The 21,735-nt window shown below is 36.4% G+C and overlaps 1 protein-coding gene across 2 annotated transcripts; it reads left to right on the top strand.

Annotated features, from left to right (window-relative positions):
* Positions 1–889: 889 nt before the first annotated feature.
* il23r (interleukin 23 receptor) lies at positions 890–21,419 on the top strand. 2 transcript variants are annotated; one of them, XM_060867514.1, is made up of 14 exons: positions 890–921; positions 3,584–3,690; positions 3,771–3,845; positions 3,939–4,211; positions 5,469–5,611; positions 6,142–6,304; positions 6,975–7,057; positions 8,448–8,652; positions 9,813–9,992; positions 10,147–10,242; positions 15,287–15,376; positions 16,685–16,772; positions 17,296–17,386; positions 19,387–21,419. In XM_060867514.1, the coding sequence occupies exons 2-14, from the start codon at positions 3,624–3,626 to the stop codon at positions 19,912–19,914; spliced, it is 2,082 nt and encodes a 693-aa protein (XP_060723497.1). In that variant the 5' UTR covers positions 890–921; positions 3,584–3,623; the 3' UTR covers positions 19,915–21,419. The 2 variants fall into 2 exon arrangements, with proteins under 2 accessions (XP_060723497.1, XP_060723496.1); XM_060867513.1 differs by having other exon boundaries at positions 9,810–9,992.
* Positions 21,420–21,735: the final 316 nt, after the last annotated feature.

Below are 21,735 nucleotides of genomic sequence, written 5' to 3'. Positions count from 1 at the left end.
CAGAACCACATATTTAAACTGCATTTATACCTGTTAAGCACTCAGCTTGTAAAAAGGATGTAAACTTATTCGGAGAAAAGTGCTAATAAGGACGTCAGCAGACCTAAGATAAGCAGGAGATGAGCAGGATTAGTCAAAAACTGATAAACGGTTGATGATATTTACTTCCTTTGAAGACTCGCTATTAGTAATTTTTAGCCATAACATCTTTAAAGATATATGTATGAGTAAAAAAATGAAGCAATTTCCCCTGGGAATTACCCAAAATCCTATACACTCTAATGGAACAATAACTTGGAACTCTAATTTAATATTTATAATTTAAGATCAGATCAATATAATAGTAGGATAAAATAAGTTTGCATATATAAAAACAGGAAAATGAAAAGACAGCCCTAAAAATGGCTTGGACAAATTAGGGATTCATTTTGTCCTATCAGTGTATTTCAATTCATCACGTCAGTAGTCTATAGTAGCAAAAAAGGTTTTTACATCACTAACAATACTGTGGTTGCTTTGCTTTTTCCCCTCCCTCATCTTTAGAACTGTGGTTCTCACTTTGCTGAGGTTTAGAGCTGTGAGTTTCACACATCTTTTAACAAACACATGTCACTGCACTTGATCTGCACATTACAATTACATAACAACCTTCAGCTCTATATATTTTTCCATTATTAAAATATAAATATAAGTCTCGCTATATATATATATATATATATATAGGGATGCAACTTTTTTTGGAATAATTACACTACCAGTTGATATCATGCATCTTTAGAAGTTCTGTAGCTACAGTATATGTGGGATGGGGTTTTCCCACTAGCTGTTTGAAATGATGATGAAAATAACGCTAGTCCTGCTGAAACACCTTCACACGCTCCAACATTCACACACCAACGGTGGCAAACATGTCAAGGCATGGTACAGTAACTCTACTTATTTACAGTCACTACTATTACGTTTATTATGATTTATAGCACCGTAAAAATCAGCACCCAATCTTGAATTGTCATGTTTTATTAAAAAAGATTAAAATATGCAAATGCAAATGAACTGAATGCATTAGAATTGTTAATCGTTGATTTCTTCTGTTATTAGTTTGGTTAATGAAATCATTTTAAGCTGATACTATTCTTAACAAATCATTTTACATAGATATTCGATAGAACTTCATTGTTACAGGTAGACAAATCTTATAAAATACTTTAACCGGGAATAGGTGTTTACACGTGTATACGTTATTTATTTTATTTCTTTATTTGCTTTATTTATTGTTGCATTATTTAAAAACTGTATTGTTCGGTCCTTAAATTTGATTGGTCAGAAGACTTTTAGAATAGCAGCTTAATAATGATGAGATATTTTATTAATTTATATTCAGTAATCAAAATGACCATTTTAAATCAATACATCAATCAATCAGGATTAATTGAATCGTTTCAATGTATGATTTTCTGTCAGTAAATGTTAGATTCACAGTTAGAAAATAATTAAGAACAGAATAGAATATTTTCCTGTCTAGTCATCATGCACTGTTCTGTGTATTTACCATCCTGTGTATTTATTATATAAATTTTAGAACTTTTTTTTACAATATATACAGCCCTATATACAGATTGTGCTGCTGTATTGTCATACTCTGTATCAGAGCCCTAAATAAAATATTTAATCTTTTCATTTATACGCATAATATGGAGTAATGACAAGCATAAAAACCTTCTATTTTTTAATTTTAACAAAGAAAAAAATGGAGGAAGTTTCCAGCATCAGCAGTCAGATGTAAAGCATGCTGTATTTTGCAGTTAGCCAGTACTTTTGTCCTATTAACGTTTAGAGAAAGTGACAGAATGATGGTTTATATATCTCTTTTAAGGTCATGCAGACAGCAACTAACAATTTTAAATGCAGCTTCAAATAAATAAACAGTATGATGTCTCATTCTTTAAAACATTAAACATTTAAATTGCAGATTGCTGTGGAATAAAAGGAATAAAACACTTCTATTCAATTCAATTTCATTCAAATGTATTCGTATAGCGATTTTAACAGTGGCAGTTTACAGAAGATAAGAAACAAAGTACTAAAAGTTTAATATTATACAAAGATATTAATATTAGCCAAAAGTTCAAGATTAATATTGGACTTATATTTAAATGGGTTTGTATTTATCCCTAATGAACAGGCCTGAGGTGACTGAGGTGACTGTAGAGAGGAAAAACTCCCTTAGATGGAAAAGGAAGAAATCTTGAGAGGAACCAGATTCAAAAGAGAACCTCATCCTCATTTGGGTGACACTGGAGGGTGTGATTATAAATATACAGTCTGACAATAGTGGATTGATGAGGAGATTGTTGTTTTCAAAGACCACATGGAGTTGGCATCTTCTCTTTGACTGTCTGAAATCCTCATAAAGCATATTTTAGTATAAAAGACATGAAATCCAGACAAAGAATCCATCACACTAATCTGCCACTGAAGCGTTTTACTCCATACTCCAGTGATTGTCCCAGATATTGTTTAAGTATCTCAGTGAATACACTCACTCACTCATTCATTCATCTTCTACCGCTTATCCGAACTACTTCGGGTCACGGGGAGCCTGTGCCTATCTCAGGCGTCATCGGGCATCAAGGCAGGATACACCCTGGACGGAGTGCCAACCCATCGCAGGGCACACACACACACTCTCAGTCACACACGCACTCACACACTACGGACAATTTTCCAGAGATGCCAATCAACCTATCATGCATGTCTTTGGACCAGGGGAGAAAGCGGAGGAAACCCCCGAGGCACGGGGAGAACATGCAAACTCCACACACACAGGGCGGAGGCGGGAATCGAACCCCCAACCCTGGAGGTGTGAGGCGAACGTGCTAACCACTAAGCCACCGTGCCCCCCCTCGTAAATACAAAATTTCCTAAATATTTTTAGGGAGAAATAAAAAAACAGAGTATCTTGACTACAGTCTAATAAAAACTTACATACAGTAAACTCATAATGTTTGTTGTATTTGACATTTAATTTTCATAATTTTTTTATAGCATTTTGCCCTTTGCTTCTTGCAATCGTTGTTTTCTCTTTCACTTATGAGCCTGTTCGTTTTTTTTTTTTAGTTTTTTTATTGTACATCCTTGATGTGTTGAGATGAAACATAAGATCGATGTGGAAACATTACTGTGTTATGTAACTGTGTCCTCTTACACATTATCATGTGGTCACAGAATTTGCAAAACATCAGAAAATGGTGTGGGTGTTAAAATCTTAAAGCCTTAATAGCCATTTATTAACTATAAACTTTATTGAATGTTAGTCAGTTCTCACTCTCAAAGCTATATGTTGGCCGCATAACGAGGTTGATAAACTGGGACACACACGTGCAAAGTTCAAAGATAAGTATAAAAACCACAAAACTAGGTCATCTAACCTAAAACAAGACTGAGAAAGTGCCAAACATTTTGCCTCTGAGCGAAATGACATCAGAAGGCATGATGGTTGAGAAGCCTCATGGTCATGCTTTAAGTACTCTGGTTACACTTTTTTCTCTCTCTTTTTTTTTTTTTTTTTTTTTTTTTTTATCAGCATCGACGGTTTAAGACACAAGCGGTTTTTGAGTGCGCATATGGGTCACTCAAACCAAGCAAGGTTTGAGACAGTCGCTTCATCAGATGAAGAAAGGCAGCGATATGGTAAGTCTCTGTGAATCGTATAGCTTTAGTTGGTTATGAAGTAAAAAGTCTTTTAATGTTCTGTGTGATACGTGTTAAAGAGAGTCGTGAGATGGAAATCATTACAGAAGCCCTGCGACTTGTCTTTCTTTTACTACTCAGTTGTGAACTAAGAGGTGAGTGAGTTGTCATGGTTATCTGTATAAACTTTTTTAAATGATTACAGCTGAATGTGTCTATTGTATGACTTTCGGTCTCTCGTCTCTTAGACTGTTATTCTGTGACTTGTACTGGAAAGGTGACACTTGACCAAGACATCATTCCTATTGGCTCCAACCTGACTGTACACTGTCTATCCGACACCGTGCAATGTGGCAGGATCTTCACTATGACGTTTAATGAAAAAGAAATACTACGAAAAATCAGCTGTGCTAACGTAACAGCACAAGTTGTCGTGAACGAACCGCAATCTTTGATCTACTGTTTCGAGATACACGAAGGAAAGTCTCACATTGTGTGTGGACAGGACATCATCGCTAACCGTACGTTCATCTTCAATTTCTGTCTTTTGGTCATTTTAGCCTTCAATTCATTTCTTCATTTCTGAAAGTTCTTTTTGAACTCTACCATTCATCAGAGTTCAGAGTTTATTAACATCCATTATGGTTTTGTGTTTTTCCAACCACGTGTCTGTCTTGTTCATTATTCAGTCTAAAAGATTGGTAGCCTCTAAAGTCTATTAAGTATAATATCAATGAGGGTCGAGCTGCTATGCTACCTTGAGTCCTTTCTCTGATTATAATAGAACTGAAGATCTGGGAAAACGCAATAGATCAGTGCACACTGACCGGCTCTAAAAGTATATACACTATGGCTATAGCTTTTCATTGCAAACAAGCAGGATCCAGACCTGCAGCCACACCGGCTCTTAGTGACTAGGTTTCGTAAGTGGTATAATGTAATCTATTTTAATAATGAAAAAACCGACTATCACTCTGTCATATTTTCTTTTACTGACTAAAACTGGAATCAATTACACAATATAGATACTACAGAAATTCAGTTCATTTCTGTTTAAGGTTCCCTTAACAAAAATAATCTACTTCATTATTTACCTTTTACAATCATCAGTATGAATTAACTATAAGCAACTGACAGAATAATTCATGTTAATTTATTTATTTATTTTTTTAATGGTTTTTTTTTCTAATATAATGAGTCAAGTAAGCTAAATAAAACACCTACAGTAAGGAAAATGTTTACTGTGCATGAGTAATAATACATTTGCAATAACGGATATGAATTAAATAGAAACATAGTGATTAAACAACTAAATAAACTAAACTGTAAGTGCCGGTATTTACACTTGGAAGCCTGAGTTCTAGCAATTTCCAACAGTTTGTAACATACAAGCATTTCATTTATTTTACTCGTATGGATTTATGAATGTGGAAAGAATATATATATATCACAGCTGTATGTGGTTACAAATTTAAATCTAACTTTATTATCATTATATACACTGTAGTGCATAATGAAATGTTGTCATAAGAACTTTAAGTGATATCGATGTTAGTTATTACAGCTGTTAACTTGTCCCTGTCCTCTGCTATGGTTATAGTTCATTCTGTGTTCAGTAAACACAGTAAGTAATGTTAGCTGGGGTAACATTCATGTAAAGCATTGCTGCTTTCTCACTTTTGATTCTGACTGCAGTTGCAGAATGATTCATGATTACTTATTTAAGACGAATAACAGGATTGTACTATTTTATATACTGTTTTTGTTCCTTTTTATAGCAATTCCAAGTCGTCCAGAAATTAAAGAGATTGTATTCACGAAAGGCTCCCTTTCCCCCACTCTCTACTGGCACAGCTCAGACAATATGGAGAATCTAAAGCCCAGGCTGAGGTTTCGGATAACACATGATCACTCAGGCTGGGTAAGAACTGCACACGTTTACCAGAGGATTATCAATGTGGTAGCTCGGTGGTTACATTTACATTTACGGCATTTGGCAGACACCCTTACCCAGAGAGACTTACTAAAGTACTAGCAGAAAATAAGCAATAGTTTAAGTGCTTCAGTAAGAGCTAGGTCTTCATCCATCATTTGAAGATCAGACATCTAGAGGAAGCTCATTCCACCACCTCGGTGCCAGAACAGAAAAGAGTCTTGCTGTACTGTATACCTACCTCTTACACTGAGAGATGGTGGGACCAGTCGTGGTTATGTTGATAGGCTACCGATTGAAAGGTTATGAGTTTGAATCCCAAGGCCACCAAGCTGCCACTGTTCAGCCCATGAGCAAGGCTCTTATCCCTCAGTTGTTTAAGATAAATATGAGTTGCTCTGGATAAAGGTGTATGCTGTAAATGCTATATTATTGCTACACTTGATCACTTCTCAAAGCAGATTATTTGTTTGAATTTGGAAAGGCTGAAAGCAGATTTACTCATTTTATGTGATTAGGTGGAGGGAAATGTGGCTCAGCTTCACAAAGGGACCCTTGTGTTGCTGGAGAAGTTGGAGCCACTGACATTATATCAGTTTGAGCTGAAGGTCTGCACAGCCTCAATGAAGAATAACTGCAGTTTGTGGAGTGAAAGGTTCAGTCAGAGCAGCCCTGGAAAAGGTAAATGCAGTTGACATGTGTAAGCTTTACACCCAACACTGCTTAACAGATTTTTGTTTTGGTAAAGGTTTGATTCTGTCCTCTGACGTGTGTGTATAGGGTTTGAACGTTCTCTCCATGCCTCAGGGGTTTCCTCTGGGTACTCCGGTTTCCTCCTTTAGTCCAAAGATATGCACCAAAGTGAACTTGTCACTCAGTATCAACATTATATAACAAAACCAAATCTTAACTTATCTTGTTCTGTGATCTTCAGGAAATTTAGATCATACAACCACAGCATGTGGCTTGTGGAATATTACAAATATTTAATAGGAGTGAATGTGTTTACAGGGTTGAATGAATGTTGTCGAACTAAAATGCACACTTTTAATCATCTATAATGGATGAGTCATGGAATAGGACATTCAAATTCACAAATCCTACAATTTTCTAATTCTGATTGTATCGTATTTTTGTTTTTACAGTTATTTATCTGACACATGCATATTGGTTGTTGTCAAGGAGGCTTTACACGTGTTTGTATATAACTAGTATACAGTATATTTAGAAGTAGTATCACTATTTTTTTCCTTGTGTTAAACGTATTCAAACACCTTTTATACTTACACTTGATTTGAAAATGACGCTTATCTGTTTTTTCTACTGATTTCATTTCACTGCTTTTCCACAGCACCTTCGACCAAGCTCGATGTGTGGAGGACAATCATGAGAAACGAACAGAGCAATACTCAGAATGTGACTGTCATGTGGAAGGTTAGTATTTACAGTGAGGTTTAATTAAAAGAGGGACTGAAACCATGTGCATACCACAACTACAATTTCATGTCACATATAGCAATCATGGTGGCAACACTAAAATTGGACAGATAAGAAGATTAGTATGGTCTCTGCGCCCTCTATGGGCCAAAAACACAAACAACACCATATTAACTGCAGAAAAATACTAGGATTTCTATACTATTGAATTAATCTGAGATTAAACCCGGGCAATGATATTAATTGCATAATTGGTTTTTCTCATAATTTATTTGCCTAGCTTGCTTGTGCATGGTGTGAATTACGTCGTTAGCCTAACTTAGTTGGTACTGTATGAGGATGTCAGGAGTCTCAGAGAAGTATGTAAGAGTAGTTCCGGATATGTATGAGAGAAGTATGACAGCAGTGAGATGTGCTGTAGGTCCCTTCTTGTTTGCTATGGTGATAGTCAGACAGGAATCTCCATGGATAATGATGTTTGCGAATGACATTATGAACTGTAGAGAGAGTAGAGAGCAGGTGAAGGAACACCTGGAAAAGTGGAGGTCTGCTCTGGAAAGAGAAGGAATGAAAGTCAGTCTTAGTAAGACAGAATACATGAGTTTGAAAGACGGAGGGAAGTAGAACAGTGAGGTTACAGGGGGCTGAGGTCAAAAAGGTGCCGGAGTTTAAGTATTTTGGGGTCAACCGTCCAGTGGAACAAGGAGTGTGGAAAAAGAGGTGAAGAGGTGAGTGCAAGTGGGTTGGAGAATAGTGTCAGGAGTGTTGTGTGAAAGAAGAGTGTCAGAAAGAATCAAAGGAAAGGTGTAGAAGACAGTAGTGAGAGCAGCTCTGCTGTATGGGTTAGAGACTGTAGCAGTGAGGGAAAAACATGAGGCAGAGATGGAGGTAGCAGGGATGAGGATGTTGAGGTTCTCTTCAGGAGTGATGAGGATGGACAGGATTAAGAACGAGCACATCAGAGGGACAGCTCAGGTTTGCTGTTTTTGGGGACAATGACAGAGAGACTAGATTGAGATGGTTTGGATATGTACAGAGGATGGAGACGGTTATATTGGTAGAAGGATGTTGGAGATGGAGCTGCCAGGTAAGAGGTCAAGAAGAAGAAAATCATTAGTTAATCAATTTACTTTAAAAAAATGTTTGGCACCTGACTGGGTTTGCTAAAGCTGAGTAAGTCAAGCTATAGCTAAACTACAATGTTTTATTTTCTAACTAAGTAGTTTATGAGAAGATAATGTTACCTTTTGACTTCACTAGACTTGTCTTGAGTAGCTAGCTTGGGTTTTGTCTGTATTACTTCTCAAACATTTCAATTAGCATAGTTTATGTGCGTTACTCTTAAATGATTACTGATGTGACTGGTTAACACTTGACTTATCCTCAGCCTTTAGGTAAAGAAGACTTTAAAGGAGTCTTTCACCATTATGAAATAGTCTATCAAGAGAAAGGCACCACATACATTCTGAATTGCTCAACGGCTGTTACACAGTACACTATTCAGCTGCCCCTGGAGGTGACAGATCTGAATTTCAGTGCTGTTACATCAGCAGGAAGTTCACCACCAGCTTCAGTGAGACTGATCTGTTCAGGTGAGACATTTTTGACAAAAGATGACTTCGAATAAAAAAATCGAATTTGTGTATCCCAGTATGTAAATTTGCCTTGTGCCTTGAACATTTTTTATTAAAAGCTGGAAGTAAAATGGATTTAAATGGGATGTAATGAAGGTACACAAAATAAAGTAGCATTCTTGCATGTGACGAGGATACATAGCACTTCCTCCGAAAGTGTTTTGCTGCCCATGTGGTGAGGCATGAGCCAGAGTTCAAAAGTTTGCATAGATGTTTTGAAGGAAACATGTGTTAGCATTATTTTCCCCAAGTGGTAGCTGTCTTATGATAGGGCAGATATACTGTAGATGGTAGGTGGGAATTGGCAGATGATCAAATTGGAGAGGAAATGAGGCAGAAACCTGTCTAGAAATGAGTCCATCCACCAAATAGCCAGAGAAGCAAACACTATGGGGGTGTTTACTTGCTCACAAGTTTTTTTTTTTTGTATTTTTGAATATAAACTAGAGTGATTTATTCTCTACATTTTATCATCATGATGTATCAGCCTAATTTCGTTAATTTCAGTTCCACACATAAACACTACAGAATGGGGCAGTGGTTGCTGAAGTGGTTAAGGATCTGGGTTGTTGATCGGAGGCTCAGGCTTCAAGGGCCCTTCAACTGTTGGGCCCTTGAGCAAGGCCCTTAACCCTCTCAGGGGTGCTGTATCATAGCTGCCTCTGTGCTCAGCCTCCAAACTCCAAAGATGGAATATGCCAGGAAAAGTATTCCACTGTGCTGTAATGTAAATGTGGTGATAATATAGGCTTCAATGCCCCATTTCAATTAAAGATAGAACAAAGGGGTGAAAAAGTACATTCCATACATTAATTATATTACTTCATTGTTGTAATTGGTTAATCGGATAATTTTTTTGCCTATCCACATATCGGTTAAATCAAATTCTTGTGGTAAATCACATCTGTCATCAATTGAGTTAACAGTTAAATGATTATGTTTGTGTATTTAAGGAGTTGTTTTTCTTTGCTTGTGTGTGTGTGTGTGTGTGTGTGTGTGTGTGTGTGTGTGTGTGTGCGTTATTTTGTCATGAACTGAACCTAAATCACATTGTAGGTGACTTTTTATTGTAGGCATGAATTAAATGAAAGCAAAATCAAATTCTGTCAATTCAGCAGGCATACCAACTCCAGAAATAAAATCAAGCCATGCTGCAGGGGGCGGCATAAACCTTACGTGGGACTTTTCATCTAGGACGTCAGAGAAAATGCTGGGTTTTGTAGTTCAGTGGCAATGCAACCCACTTAAAGTGCAGTGGAAGAGAATTGAAAAAAACTACAACTCTGTATACATTCAGGGTAAGAGAAAATATCCCAACAATCAGCCAGGAATGTATATTAACTAAATGGTATATTAATGCATAATTGTTCAGTATTTGTGTTATTAACGACGATGTTGAAGACGTCATGACGTTATGAACTCGATGTGTTTCTCATTTTGTTTAAATTACAGCTACACAAGGGGATCTCTGTAACATTTCGCTCTATGTTGAAAGAAGTGATGGAGTGTCTTGTCCTTCATTTAAGCAGATTCATACGATCACGAATGGTATGTTCATGCTTTATATATATATCAAGTCATGTCAAGTCAAGAAGCTTTTATTGTCATTTCAATCAACAGCTGACAAAGTACACAGTGAAATGAGACAATGTTTCTCCAGGAACATGGCTGTACATAAAACAAAGTCAGAGCTAAGGACTTAGTAAGTTAGTCCTAGATACATAAAGTGTGCAACCTGGTGCAAACAGTGCAGGACAAAAAAACAAAAAGACATAAAAACAGTGAAGGACAAAGGACAAAAAAACGTTGTGCAGGACAAAAGACAAAAAAAGACAGTGCAGTACAAAAGACAGTGCAGACAAAAAATACAAGACATTACACAAAAGACAATACACAAAAGACAATAAACAGAAACAGCACTGACCAGTGTAAATACTGTATGTTTAAACAATATTACGTGTGCAGAAATACTGGAATGAACACATTAGTATTATAGCAGCAGTTACATGAGGTATTGTAAAGTATTGTGCAAAACAGCAATCGACTGAAATGTGAGACAGCATGTGTAAAGGGCAAAAACAGTGTGCAAAACAGCATGTAAACAGGTTGATGGATGTACATTGGAAGAGTATGTATTTGGTGTAGGTCTGTGCAGTCCATACAGTCAATGTGTGTGTGTGTGTTGTATTCAGTACAGTTCAGTTCAGTTATTAAGGAGTCTGATGGCTTGTGGAAAGAAACTGTTACACAGCCGGGTCGTCAGGGCCCGAATGCTTCGGTACCTTTTTCCAGACAGCAGGAGGGTAAAGAGTGTGTGTGAGGGGTGTGTGGGGTCATCCACAATGCTGATGGCTTTTTGGATGCACCGTGTGGGGTCAATGTCCATGATAGAGGGAAGAGAGACTCCAACGATCTTCTCAGCTGTCTTCACTAACCGCTGCAGGGTCTTGCGATCCGAGATGGTGCAGCTCCCAAACCAGACAGTGATGCAGCTGCTTAGAATGCCCTCAAAGGTTATATTTATTTACAAATATTTAGGTCGTAATTTTAATCCGAGACAACTGAAGTATTTATTTAATTATTTATTTTTATTTATTGGTTTGTTCTATTTTATTTACAAACATTATTATTAATACCAGAGAGGGGGAAAAAAGAATTCATGAACATGCTCTGCTTTTATTTAATTTTTATTTGTATTATTTTTTACTTTTTTAAGGCAGTGAGCAATCTCCTAATGTTAATTAGATTGCTAAAAAGTCAGACCAGACAACATTCAGATTAGAAAACAGAATCACAACACAGATTAGACAATCAAAAACACACATCTCAACATACAACCAGAGGGTTTTATTCTCAACAACGCCTTTTAACCAGGACAACCAGGCTTTTTACTTAGTGATTACTGTTAAGCGCTAATGTTTTTGGAGGCTAGCTGTCATTAACTGGTTATATTGTTCTGTTTGCTTACAGTTAGACCATGATGTTGGCTGTTAGATCAGTGATACATAGATAGAAGCAAAGTAGCTGGCTGATGTTCTCTCTGGCTAAAAAGCGAGGCCTTGTGGAAGGTTTCACATTTTTATCTAATACTAAGCAACTGGAAGTCAGAATGATGTACAAAATAATGATCGGATTCTGATAACAGATCACCAGTGGTGTCATTTAGGCCTCCTCCTTAGTACATACTATGCGGTTTGGTGTACAGCCATGAATGTGATTATGAATATGAATATGGCTGTAATGTGCACTGATTTTCTACTCAGATTAATTCATGTGGTAGAGACGGATGCAGTGCAACCCACGTTTCAAAAGTCACCCGCAGTAACACCTTTCTACCAGAGAGGGTGAAAGAGAGACATCTAAGAGAGAGAGAGATATTGTCTTATATTCAGCAACATTAAAACAAAAGTTTTATAGCAAACCTAATCATACGATCTTGATTCACAGTGATGTTTATGAAGGCTTGATTAGAATTGAAATTGATTAGAAAAATCGGTGTGAATTGCTTTAAAAAAACCAACAGTCATTAATGCACCGTTAACAAGTGTATGTATGAATATTGTACAAGAAAATTAAACCACACCCTTACAGTTGTACAAGATGTTGGCAATTTCTTTTAAATTTAACTTTAATAAACACACTTGGCTAGTAATGTACTCGAGAACATGGGTAGATGACATGATGACTGATTACACCCTCTATAGATGACTTACCAAACCTAGACCACATGATACATGTCATTTAGAGGCTCTGTGTGTCTCTGTGTTTGCACACATGCACATGTGTAGAGGGTGGGGGGGATTAAAGCTTTGTATGAGAGGAAATGCGATGTGGTGTATGGTTTTAAAAAATCTGCATGTAAACGTGCATGTTTATCACGCAACTTTAACTCGCTACATTAACATCAATCAACCAGTAAGTAAATAGTCCTATTAAATTTATAGAAGTAATTGAATCAGACATGGATAATGGAAAGAGTTTACCTGCCTTTGGTGTTAAGACACAAACCCACATTGTAACAGCAGGTTTTTCCACCATATACTGAGAAAGTTTGAATCCACTTCCAGTAACATGAATGTGTGAATCACCCGCCTGATGGCTTTACTGAGTAGCTGTGCCTCATTTCAGCTTAAGATTGAAAGAACAAATAATTGGCTAGAATAAAGAATGCTAGAACATTCCATCTAATGTGTCGGGGTGGTTTTATAAATACAAACAAAATCTGATCATTCAGTTCAGTCAGTTGGACAGGCCTGTATCCTTACTGCAGTCGAAGCATTTCAGTGGACTTGTCAAAGTGATGCTGTGGTTTAACATGTAACAGGAAGTAGAGGCATAAATACAGACGATGTGTCACTCTGTACAAACGAACTGTTCCAAACAAGGCCTGTTAGAAGCTCATGGTTGCCAAAATACATCTATAAGCATTTTGTTCAGTACTCATTTTTTTTAAAAACATATAACAAAGACTAACTATTATGCTCGAGTAGTTTTACAAGGTATAAGTTTTGTGTCTGTGGTCCCTGTGATATGTTGTGTTTACTGCTCAAACAACTAGCACATTAAGCACCCATGAAATAACTTGGTATTTTCATTTCCTGTACAGACTTCCGAAGTAGCATGATGGTCTGTATGTAAATAAACCAAACAATCCTGTGCTGTGTATTTGTCATATAAACAAAAACTACAATAAGATGAGACTAAGGAATATAGCATTTATCTTTTGATGAAGAACTCATGGATCACTTTGTTGTATAACTACTCACTCACTCACTCATTTTCTACCGCTTATCCGAACTACCTCGGGTCACGGGGAGCCTGTGACGTCAGACGTGATCTCAGACGTCATCGGGGATCAAGGCAGGATACACCCTGGACGGAGTGCCAACCCATCACAGGGCACACACACTCTCATTCACTCACGCAATCACACACTACGGACAATTTTTCCATAGATGCCAATCAACCTACCATGCATGTCTTTGGACCGGGGGAGGAAACCAGAGTACCCGGAGGAAACCCCCGAGGCACGGGGAGAACATGCAAACTCCACACACACAAGGCGGAGGCGGGAATCGAACGTGCTAACCACTAAGCCACCGTGCCCCCCTGTTGTATAACCGTATACAATATAATTATAAGCGTAATTATGATTATATATCATATATGTCAGATGTTTCATGAAAGAAATGTAATTGCAAATAAGTGATGTTCCAAAATATAAACATGTATTTTCTGCGTTCTAATAAAAGTCATCTACATTTTGAGTAATGGAGGAATTAAGCTCTTAAGAAGGAAATTTGCTACAGATTCGCACAGGATAAACAATGCATATATACGATACAAAGAGGGGAGTGTCTTCAGGATACTACGAATGCTTCGAATTTTTAATGCAATCAAATATATAAATTGGTTTTAGATCACAGTAATTTATTAGTATGGTGTAGGACCTCCTTTTGCAGCAAGTACAGCACCAGGAACGTGAGATCCTGTACAGTGACCAGAGGGATTTTGAGCCATTCCGTTCTTGACTACTTATTATTTAGATCTGGTGACTCTGCAGGATATGGGAGATGTTCAACTTCACTCTGTCACCAGTGTGTACTGGGACATTTTCACCCTGATATTTCAAGGAACATTGTTTAAATTATTGGGTGTGCATGGTCCTCCAAAATGTTTCAGTACTCCTTATCAGTGATGCACCCATCAAACACAAGGGAATGCATTGATATTGCAGCCCAAACCATCTCTCTGGTCATGTAACCAATGTTTGGCATGAGTGACCAAATGTTTGGCTGATCACAAATATAGATCCTGTGGAACTCCTGGTGGATTTTGCAGTGAGTTAGGAAGTGGTGGTTTTATTTTTTTGGACACAATGTGGGTTAGTACCCATACATCCCATTTCAGACAGCTTCCTCTTGTGTCATCCTTCATGGTGGTTTGCTGACATTGTGGCTAAGACTACTTACAAGTCTTTAGCCGTGTCTTTGTTTTTATGTAGCACCTTGATCGTGGAGAAACGTTGTCTCATTTCACTATGTACTGCAACAGCTATATATAGTTGAAATGACAATAAAAGCTTCTTGACTTGACTTGACTTGATTACCCTGGATATTTTGACTCTCGATACACCACAAAGACTTGTTGTCCTGGTGACAGATGTGCAAGCAAGACGTGCACCAACAATTTTGTCCTATTTTGAGATCTGATATGTCTCTCACTATCTCTCATTATGCTGTGTGGATTGCACAGTATTTTAGGTACAGCTGTGATATTGCTCTGTTAATTCAAGCTTCACACTCTTTCTTATGGAATGTGAAACCAGTGAAGTTTGGCCACCAATCTTTGCATATATAGAGGTGAAAACTGCAAATATTAACTTTTGTTTAAAGGTGCTTTCCAGACATTGTACTGTAGTTCATTCATACAAATGACTGAATTGACCAATTAGGATGATCCAGAATTCCCCTGTTCCAAACAGGGATTTGCTTGTGGTTAAATGCCTGATGTTTATTTGCATAGTTAATATGTGGCAAAATTTTAAACCAATATTGATTTAATCTGTAACTGACTTTTCCTCTATTTACAGATATTAAAACAATAACAAATGATTTGGACAAGGAGATTGTCCCTCGCATAGAGACCTTAACAATGCATTCTGCTGCAGAAAAAACGAGAAGTAAGTCTGATCTACACTGTACTTTATTCTAAATATACAGTAATAAATGCTATTCTTACACTTGATAGTATGTTAAGTTCAAAATTGGTCATACAATAGAACAAAAATACAGTTTATTTTTACATTTTATTATATCTTATTACACCCTATTACACTCTATTACACCTTATTACACCACTCTATTACAACATTACACTCTATTATATCCTATTACACCATATTATACTCTATTCCACTCTATTCCATCCTATTACACCACTTTATTACACCCTATTACACTCTATTATATCCTATTACACCCTATTACACCATAATACACCCCATTACACCACTCTATTACACCATATTACACTCTATTATATCCTATTACATGCTTACTATGCTTTACTTATAACCTTGGTATATTCAAGCTACCAAGTGGTAAAAAAAAAAACACTTTGAAAGAACTAGCCAGCTATAATCTTAGTAAATAAGTAATCTATTAAGTTCCTCTGTTGTCAGATTTAACAAAATAATGTGTCTGTTTCCTGATTGATCCAAATCAAATATTACTATAATCTTATTGAAAGATAGCGGGCACATTATGTTGTGCACACTCAAGCTTTCATGAAGGCCTGTAGGAGTTCCCTCCTCCTCATTCATTCTAAAACAGCATAAAAACTTGATCCCCAGCAGTAGCTATTTAATTTTACTATCCATGTTCACTAACGCTAGCTTTATTATGTATTTAAAATGAAGCACTAGCAAATAAGATATATTTAGGCTATGATATTGTGTACACTAGTTGCCACATTTGATAAGTGCTAACTAAAATAAGAATAACTATTATATTGTATAGGCATAGCCAAAGTTGCTAGCAAAGTTCCTAAATTGTATTTATTAAACCGTTGGCATATGCTAGTTAACAATATGATGAATTTTAAGTTGTGTAAAGTAGTATAATATTCACTAGCTAGCTAACATGACAATACATTAACTATTCCGTTCTGAAAACTAATGCTAGCAGTGAGTTACCAAAGAGCTATACAATGAAAACTTGGCAATAACAAATTGGATGTATTTATTTCCCATTCATTACATTTTTTCATCATTATACAGCTGTCTGTAGTATTTTGTGAGACTGTGATCTCACTGATCCACCGAGGGCTGCTGCGTTGGTAGAATTTCCAGTGAGATTAGAAAATGTTTTAGCTATACATTGCTAATGACATAAATTTGTTTCAGACTGAAACCAGGTGCTTCATATATCTGAATAGCAATAGTTGTGTGGTGATACTTGCTATTAAATCAAACAATCTCCTTTTTCAGATGGACTGGTAGTCGGGATATGCCTCATAACTGCCGTTCCTATCATAATCGTTGTGAATCTATTGTACTTGAAATGTACACGACAAAGGTAAGGCAAGGCAAACAGATTTTTCTATGTCCATTCATACACAGGCGCTCATCGAAGTGATTTACATAGAGGAAAAATAAGAAAATAAATGGTGTAAGACAATTTAAATAAAATAAGTGATAATAAGACATGAGAAATATCATTATATAAAATGGGTTAAAAGTCAATTGCTACAAAGAACGATTTGAAGTGTTATGTTAGCTTCTCGCATAGTTTCAGGCACATGAAAATAAAATGGTTTTAACCTGGATTTACAAATGTTATCATTTGGGGCACATCTAAGGTTTTCTAGGAGTTTATAATGCAATACTTTTACTATCAGTATAGATCATGACTGCATAGTGAAATGGTAGTGATTCATGTTTTTGCAGGTTTCTGCAGGTTATTATTGGTGCACATTTCCCAGCTAACTATTCTTTCCTATAAGTACTGTATGTATATGTTGGTTATTACAACTATACGTTGTGCTGTTATTTATTTATTTATTTATTTATTTATTTATTTGTTTATTTATTTTTTGCAGATTAAGGAAGGTATGCGTGTCAATGGGACCAGCTTGGCTTTCTCAGAATTTACCCCAGCTTGGAAACAGCAATGCCATCAAATTACTGAAGGTAACTACACATTCTGCATTATTTATGCATTGTTTTAGAAAATCTGTAAAACATTTTCAGGTTCATCTTGGATTATGGAAATTTGCTCATGTAATTAATTCAGTTCAATTCAATTCAAGCTTATTTGTATAGCGCTTTTTACAATGGACATTGTCTCAAAGCAGCTTGACAATAAATGTATCATTAAAATTAATCTAGTTCTTCAGTTTCTAATTAAGGTTTTTACATGGAAGCTTATACCAGACATGGTGACAAATTGAATCACACTAGAAGAAGAAGTAGTCTTTATTTGTCACATTTTCATTACAGCACAATGAAATACTTTTCTTCACATATCCCATCTCATAAAGTTGGGGTTAGAGTTCAGGGTCAGCTGTGATACAGCAACCCTGAGAGGACCAGAGAGGGTTAAGAGCCTTGCTCAAGGGCCCAACAGTTACAACTTGGAAGTGTTGTAGTTTGAGCCCCAACCTTCCAAACAACAACCATAGCCCCACATTAGGAAGTTATGAACCCTTATCATAAACCCATTTTTTAAAATAATTTATCAGTGTAATCATTTTATGGATGTTTAAGTGTTAATGTATTCCAAGACAAATCTTAAGCCAGGAAAAAATGTTGGATCTGCTGTAAACATTCCTTACTTACCATGTTCAACATCATGCCACTGATTTTGGAACAATTTGTAAGTACAAAGTTTGAGACAAAGAATAAAGATGAGGTTAGCGTATTTTGGTTTTTTAATATTTAAAACTGTCATAAATGTCACGTTTTACATGCAGTTGTACGGCAAGCCGAATGTGAAGTGCTTTTAACACATTACTTGAAGGTTTTGTTTCACATCAGAAAAAGAGGAACAGCTGAAAAAAAAATAAATAAATAAAAGTTCAGCATTTCAGAAGTTCTACCATATCGCATGATTGAGCAAATGAAAAATGAAACATTGGTTCCACTAAAAAGTTACAGAATTATACAAAACTTCTACTTATGTTCTGGTTTCATTGGTTGCGTGCAGTTAAATTGTAAAAGCTAATCCAATTTTCAGTAAAGACAACAACCTCTGTATTACCAACAATCTTTATTTAACATTTAAATTCTAATTTAAACATACAGATTTGTCTCATACAGATATGTATTAACACTAAGGCAAAGAATAAAAAAAATCTGTAAAATCTAAAAAATAAATAAAAAATAGATATATCAAAAATAGATATATAGGTAATATCTGAGTACAGTAATATTTATAACTGATCATAATAAATCTTATCTAGATATCAACCTAGACTACTTACAGGTGCATCTCAATAAATTAGAATGTCGTGGCATGGAGGTGATCAGTCTGTGGCACTGCTGAGGTGGTACGGAAGCTCAGGTTTCTTTGACAGTGGCCTTCGGCTCATCTGCATTTTTTGGTCTCTTGTTTCCTCTTATTTTCCTCTTGACAATAACCTATAGATTCTCTATGGGGTTCAGGTCTGGTGAATTTGCTGGCCAGTCAAGCCACCAACACCATGGTCATTTAACCAACTGTTGGTGCTTTTGCATTGCGGACAAGTGCCAAATCCTGCTGGAACATGAAATTTGTAAAATTTGTGCCAAAATCATCACAATTAAAAGAACCAAAGACTTAAACTACTTCAGTCTGTGTGTACTGAATTTATATAATACACTAGTTTCAATATTTGAGTTGAATTACTAAAATAAATGAACTTTTAGCCAACAACTGCAAGGACTTTTAAGAGCATTGTTATAATTACAGTGAGTGTCACTGTATGAGTGTTTTTATTTTTATATCAGCACAAAAAGCATTTGGTAGAAAAAAATAAAACAGCTGTGTAAAAGTCTCAATTACAGCTTTCCTATAAAAAGTTTGTTTTCAAAAAACTTTTTATGCCTTAGGTCACCAAAGTGTTATTTTCATATTTTCTAAATGTCAGCTATAAAACTGTCCACTGCTGGTATTTAATGTGTACACAAATCATGCTTGTTTTTGATCTTAGGATGAGAGATATGGTTCTGATCTGTGCTGGCAACCTGTGGACAGCGACCCACCCTTATCTCCAGTTGAGGACTACAGTCCACCTTCGGAAAGGAAGGATTCGTACCCGGTTGTACACAGAGAAGTAACCACAGAGAAGACTACGGTTGTGAAGGACTGGACAGTCTGTCCTTATAAACCTCAAGTCACTATATCTCAAGAAACAGAGATGGTCTGTGAGGTATCTGAGATGGAAGAAGACGAGCCTCTTTGGGGGTTCTTCTCCTCACCTATCTTCAGTCCGTTTAAACATTTTCCTCAGACTCAAGGAATGCATGCTTCTCTGCCAAGCTGCTTGACTGTGGATGGAAGACCTGTATCTATGGATCTTAATGGATTCCCTTTTTCCACTCAGACCGTTGTAGATGGAAACTTGTGGACCGATGGGAGTCTGGCAGAAATAGTAAACAGTGATCAGAACCAGTTCCAGACTCAAACAGTGTTACCCAATGACCTGGTGAGGTGCTTGAGAGAGCCATGTTTGTTTTAACGACAGTCCTTTTCCTAATCTGCAGAAGTCTGCATGCTCTCCAGGTTGTGGGAAAATCTTTGAGTGTGACATTTTTCGTTATCCTATATCAGTCATGTGTAAAAATGTGCAAATTATATGGGAACTGAGCAAAACATTTGCATGTACTACACCCTTTTATCCGAAAATACTTGCAGTTCAGCTGAGCATGTGAGGGGTACAGGTTTCACTTAAACACTCAACAGTTGCAGCTTCCTGAAACTGAACATACATTAAGGACTCCAAACCCTAACCACACGATCCACACGGCCGTGGATTATGTATAAGTTCATGACAAACTACATAGCCATCATGGGGTTCTCAAAGTGCATCCAGTGATCACCAGAGGACTTGTTTTTACAGTGTTGCTTATCAACCTATTAGCCAGTTTAACAGATCACTTGAATAGAATGCCTTTAAACCAAAAATGAATAACTCCAAAACAAGTGGGCCAATAAATAATGACAACTTTGCTGAAACATGTGTGTGTGTGTGTGTGTGTGTGTGTGTGTGTGTGTGTGTGTGTGTGTGTGTGTGTGTGTGTGTGTGTTTCAATAATGAAAAGCATATGCTGGTAAAAGAAATCTGAGGAATGCTGAGGAAGTCTGTGTATTTTACAGTTAAACACCCAAGCTACAACATATTGAGAACGCCTAGTGTCATGTGTATACTGTAAACAACAATTTCACCGATTTGAAGCATTAATGTCTGTTTTTTTACACAAATGTATATAAATGATTTTTCTTTCTTTTTTCCTCTGTTCCCTAAAATCAAGCAAAATTTACCAGTTTATAGAAATGTTATAGATGGGATTTTCTTTTGTTAACCTATTGAGAGTGAAATGCATGACAAGGGAGGTTTGTAGAAACTGGAACAGATCAGATAATAAACCATTATCAGACTGTACTAACCAGTGACCCAGTGAGGTGGTTATGGCTTGGAGACTTCAACTAGCACTTCTTTCCTTATCTTTTGCATTTAAAAAAAAAAAACAAAAAAAAAACAAAACAAAAAAAAAAACACTTTTTCATTGTAACTCTGAACAAATGTTTTAAACTCATGGTATCTTAAGTATGTAACTTAGTGAGCAAGCATTAATGATGCAATGTTAGAGATTTAAGAACTTATGTACAGTACGTCGCTCTGCGAAATGCTGTAAATGTAAATGTAAATGAGATTGGCAGACCTCCTTCACCACATGCCTCAAAACAGTTCAATCACTGTGCCCAAAAAAATAAGATTGTATTTCTTCTGCACTACTGATTAAATCATTTGAAAATCTGACACTGACGTATGCCATAATATACAATTTTAGGACCTGATCTCATGAATGAATTTTAATGAACTGAATTGTGTGAATTGTTAAATATTTGCAAGATTAAAGTCTATACTGGGTTCAAGCATAGTTGATCACCATCATGGTGTCCCTTTTCCAAATATTCAGTGTATTTTTTTCCAATTCACCAATAAAATCAACCTTTTTGAGACATCAGTGGTGATAAAGTAAATTTTTTTTATAATAAATGCCCTGATATTTCTCATGCCATCCTATTCAATGTTATAAATCTATGGACATCTAAATTGATTGCTCTATCAAGTTTTTCCTAGTTCCTGCCTCTATGTGTAGCTTAGTGGTTACACCATTGGACCATTAATTGGAAGGTTGGGAGTTTGAGATCCAAGTCCACCAAGTGTTAGACTCTTAACCTTTAATTGCTCACAAATGTAAGTTACCCACTGGATAAGTGCAGCTGTAAATGTAACTACAGTATATAGATGAAATGGTGTAGTGCGTTTTCCTTA

The sequence above is a fragment of the Tachysurus vachellii genome, chromosome 4, assembly GCF_030014155.1.
Source record: "Tachysurus vachellii isolate PV-2020 chromosome 4, HZAU_Pvac_v1, whole genome shotgun sequence".
NCBI lineage: Eukaryota > Metazoa > Chordata > Actinopteri > Siluriformes > Bagridae > Tachysurus > Tachysurus vachellii.
This window is presented reverse-complemented; position numbering and strand designations above follow the sequence as displayed.

Bases quoted from the DNA above. Each gene is read 5' to 3' on its own strand.
- il23r (XM_060867513.1), top strand. From the start codon at position 3,624: ATGGGTCACTCAAACCAAGCAAGGTTTGAGACAGTCGCTTCATCAGAT. The intron at 3,691-3,770 runs GTAAGTCTCTGT...TACGTGTTAAAG, and splicing joins TGAAGAAAGGCAGCGATATG to AGAGTCGTGAGATGGAAATC. The intron at 3,846-3,938 runs GTGAGTGAGTTG...CTCGTCTCTTAG, and splicing joins ACTCAGTTGTGAACTAAGAG to ACTGTTATTCTGTGACTTGT.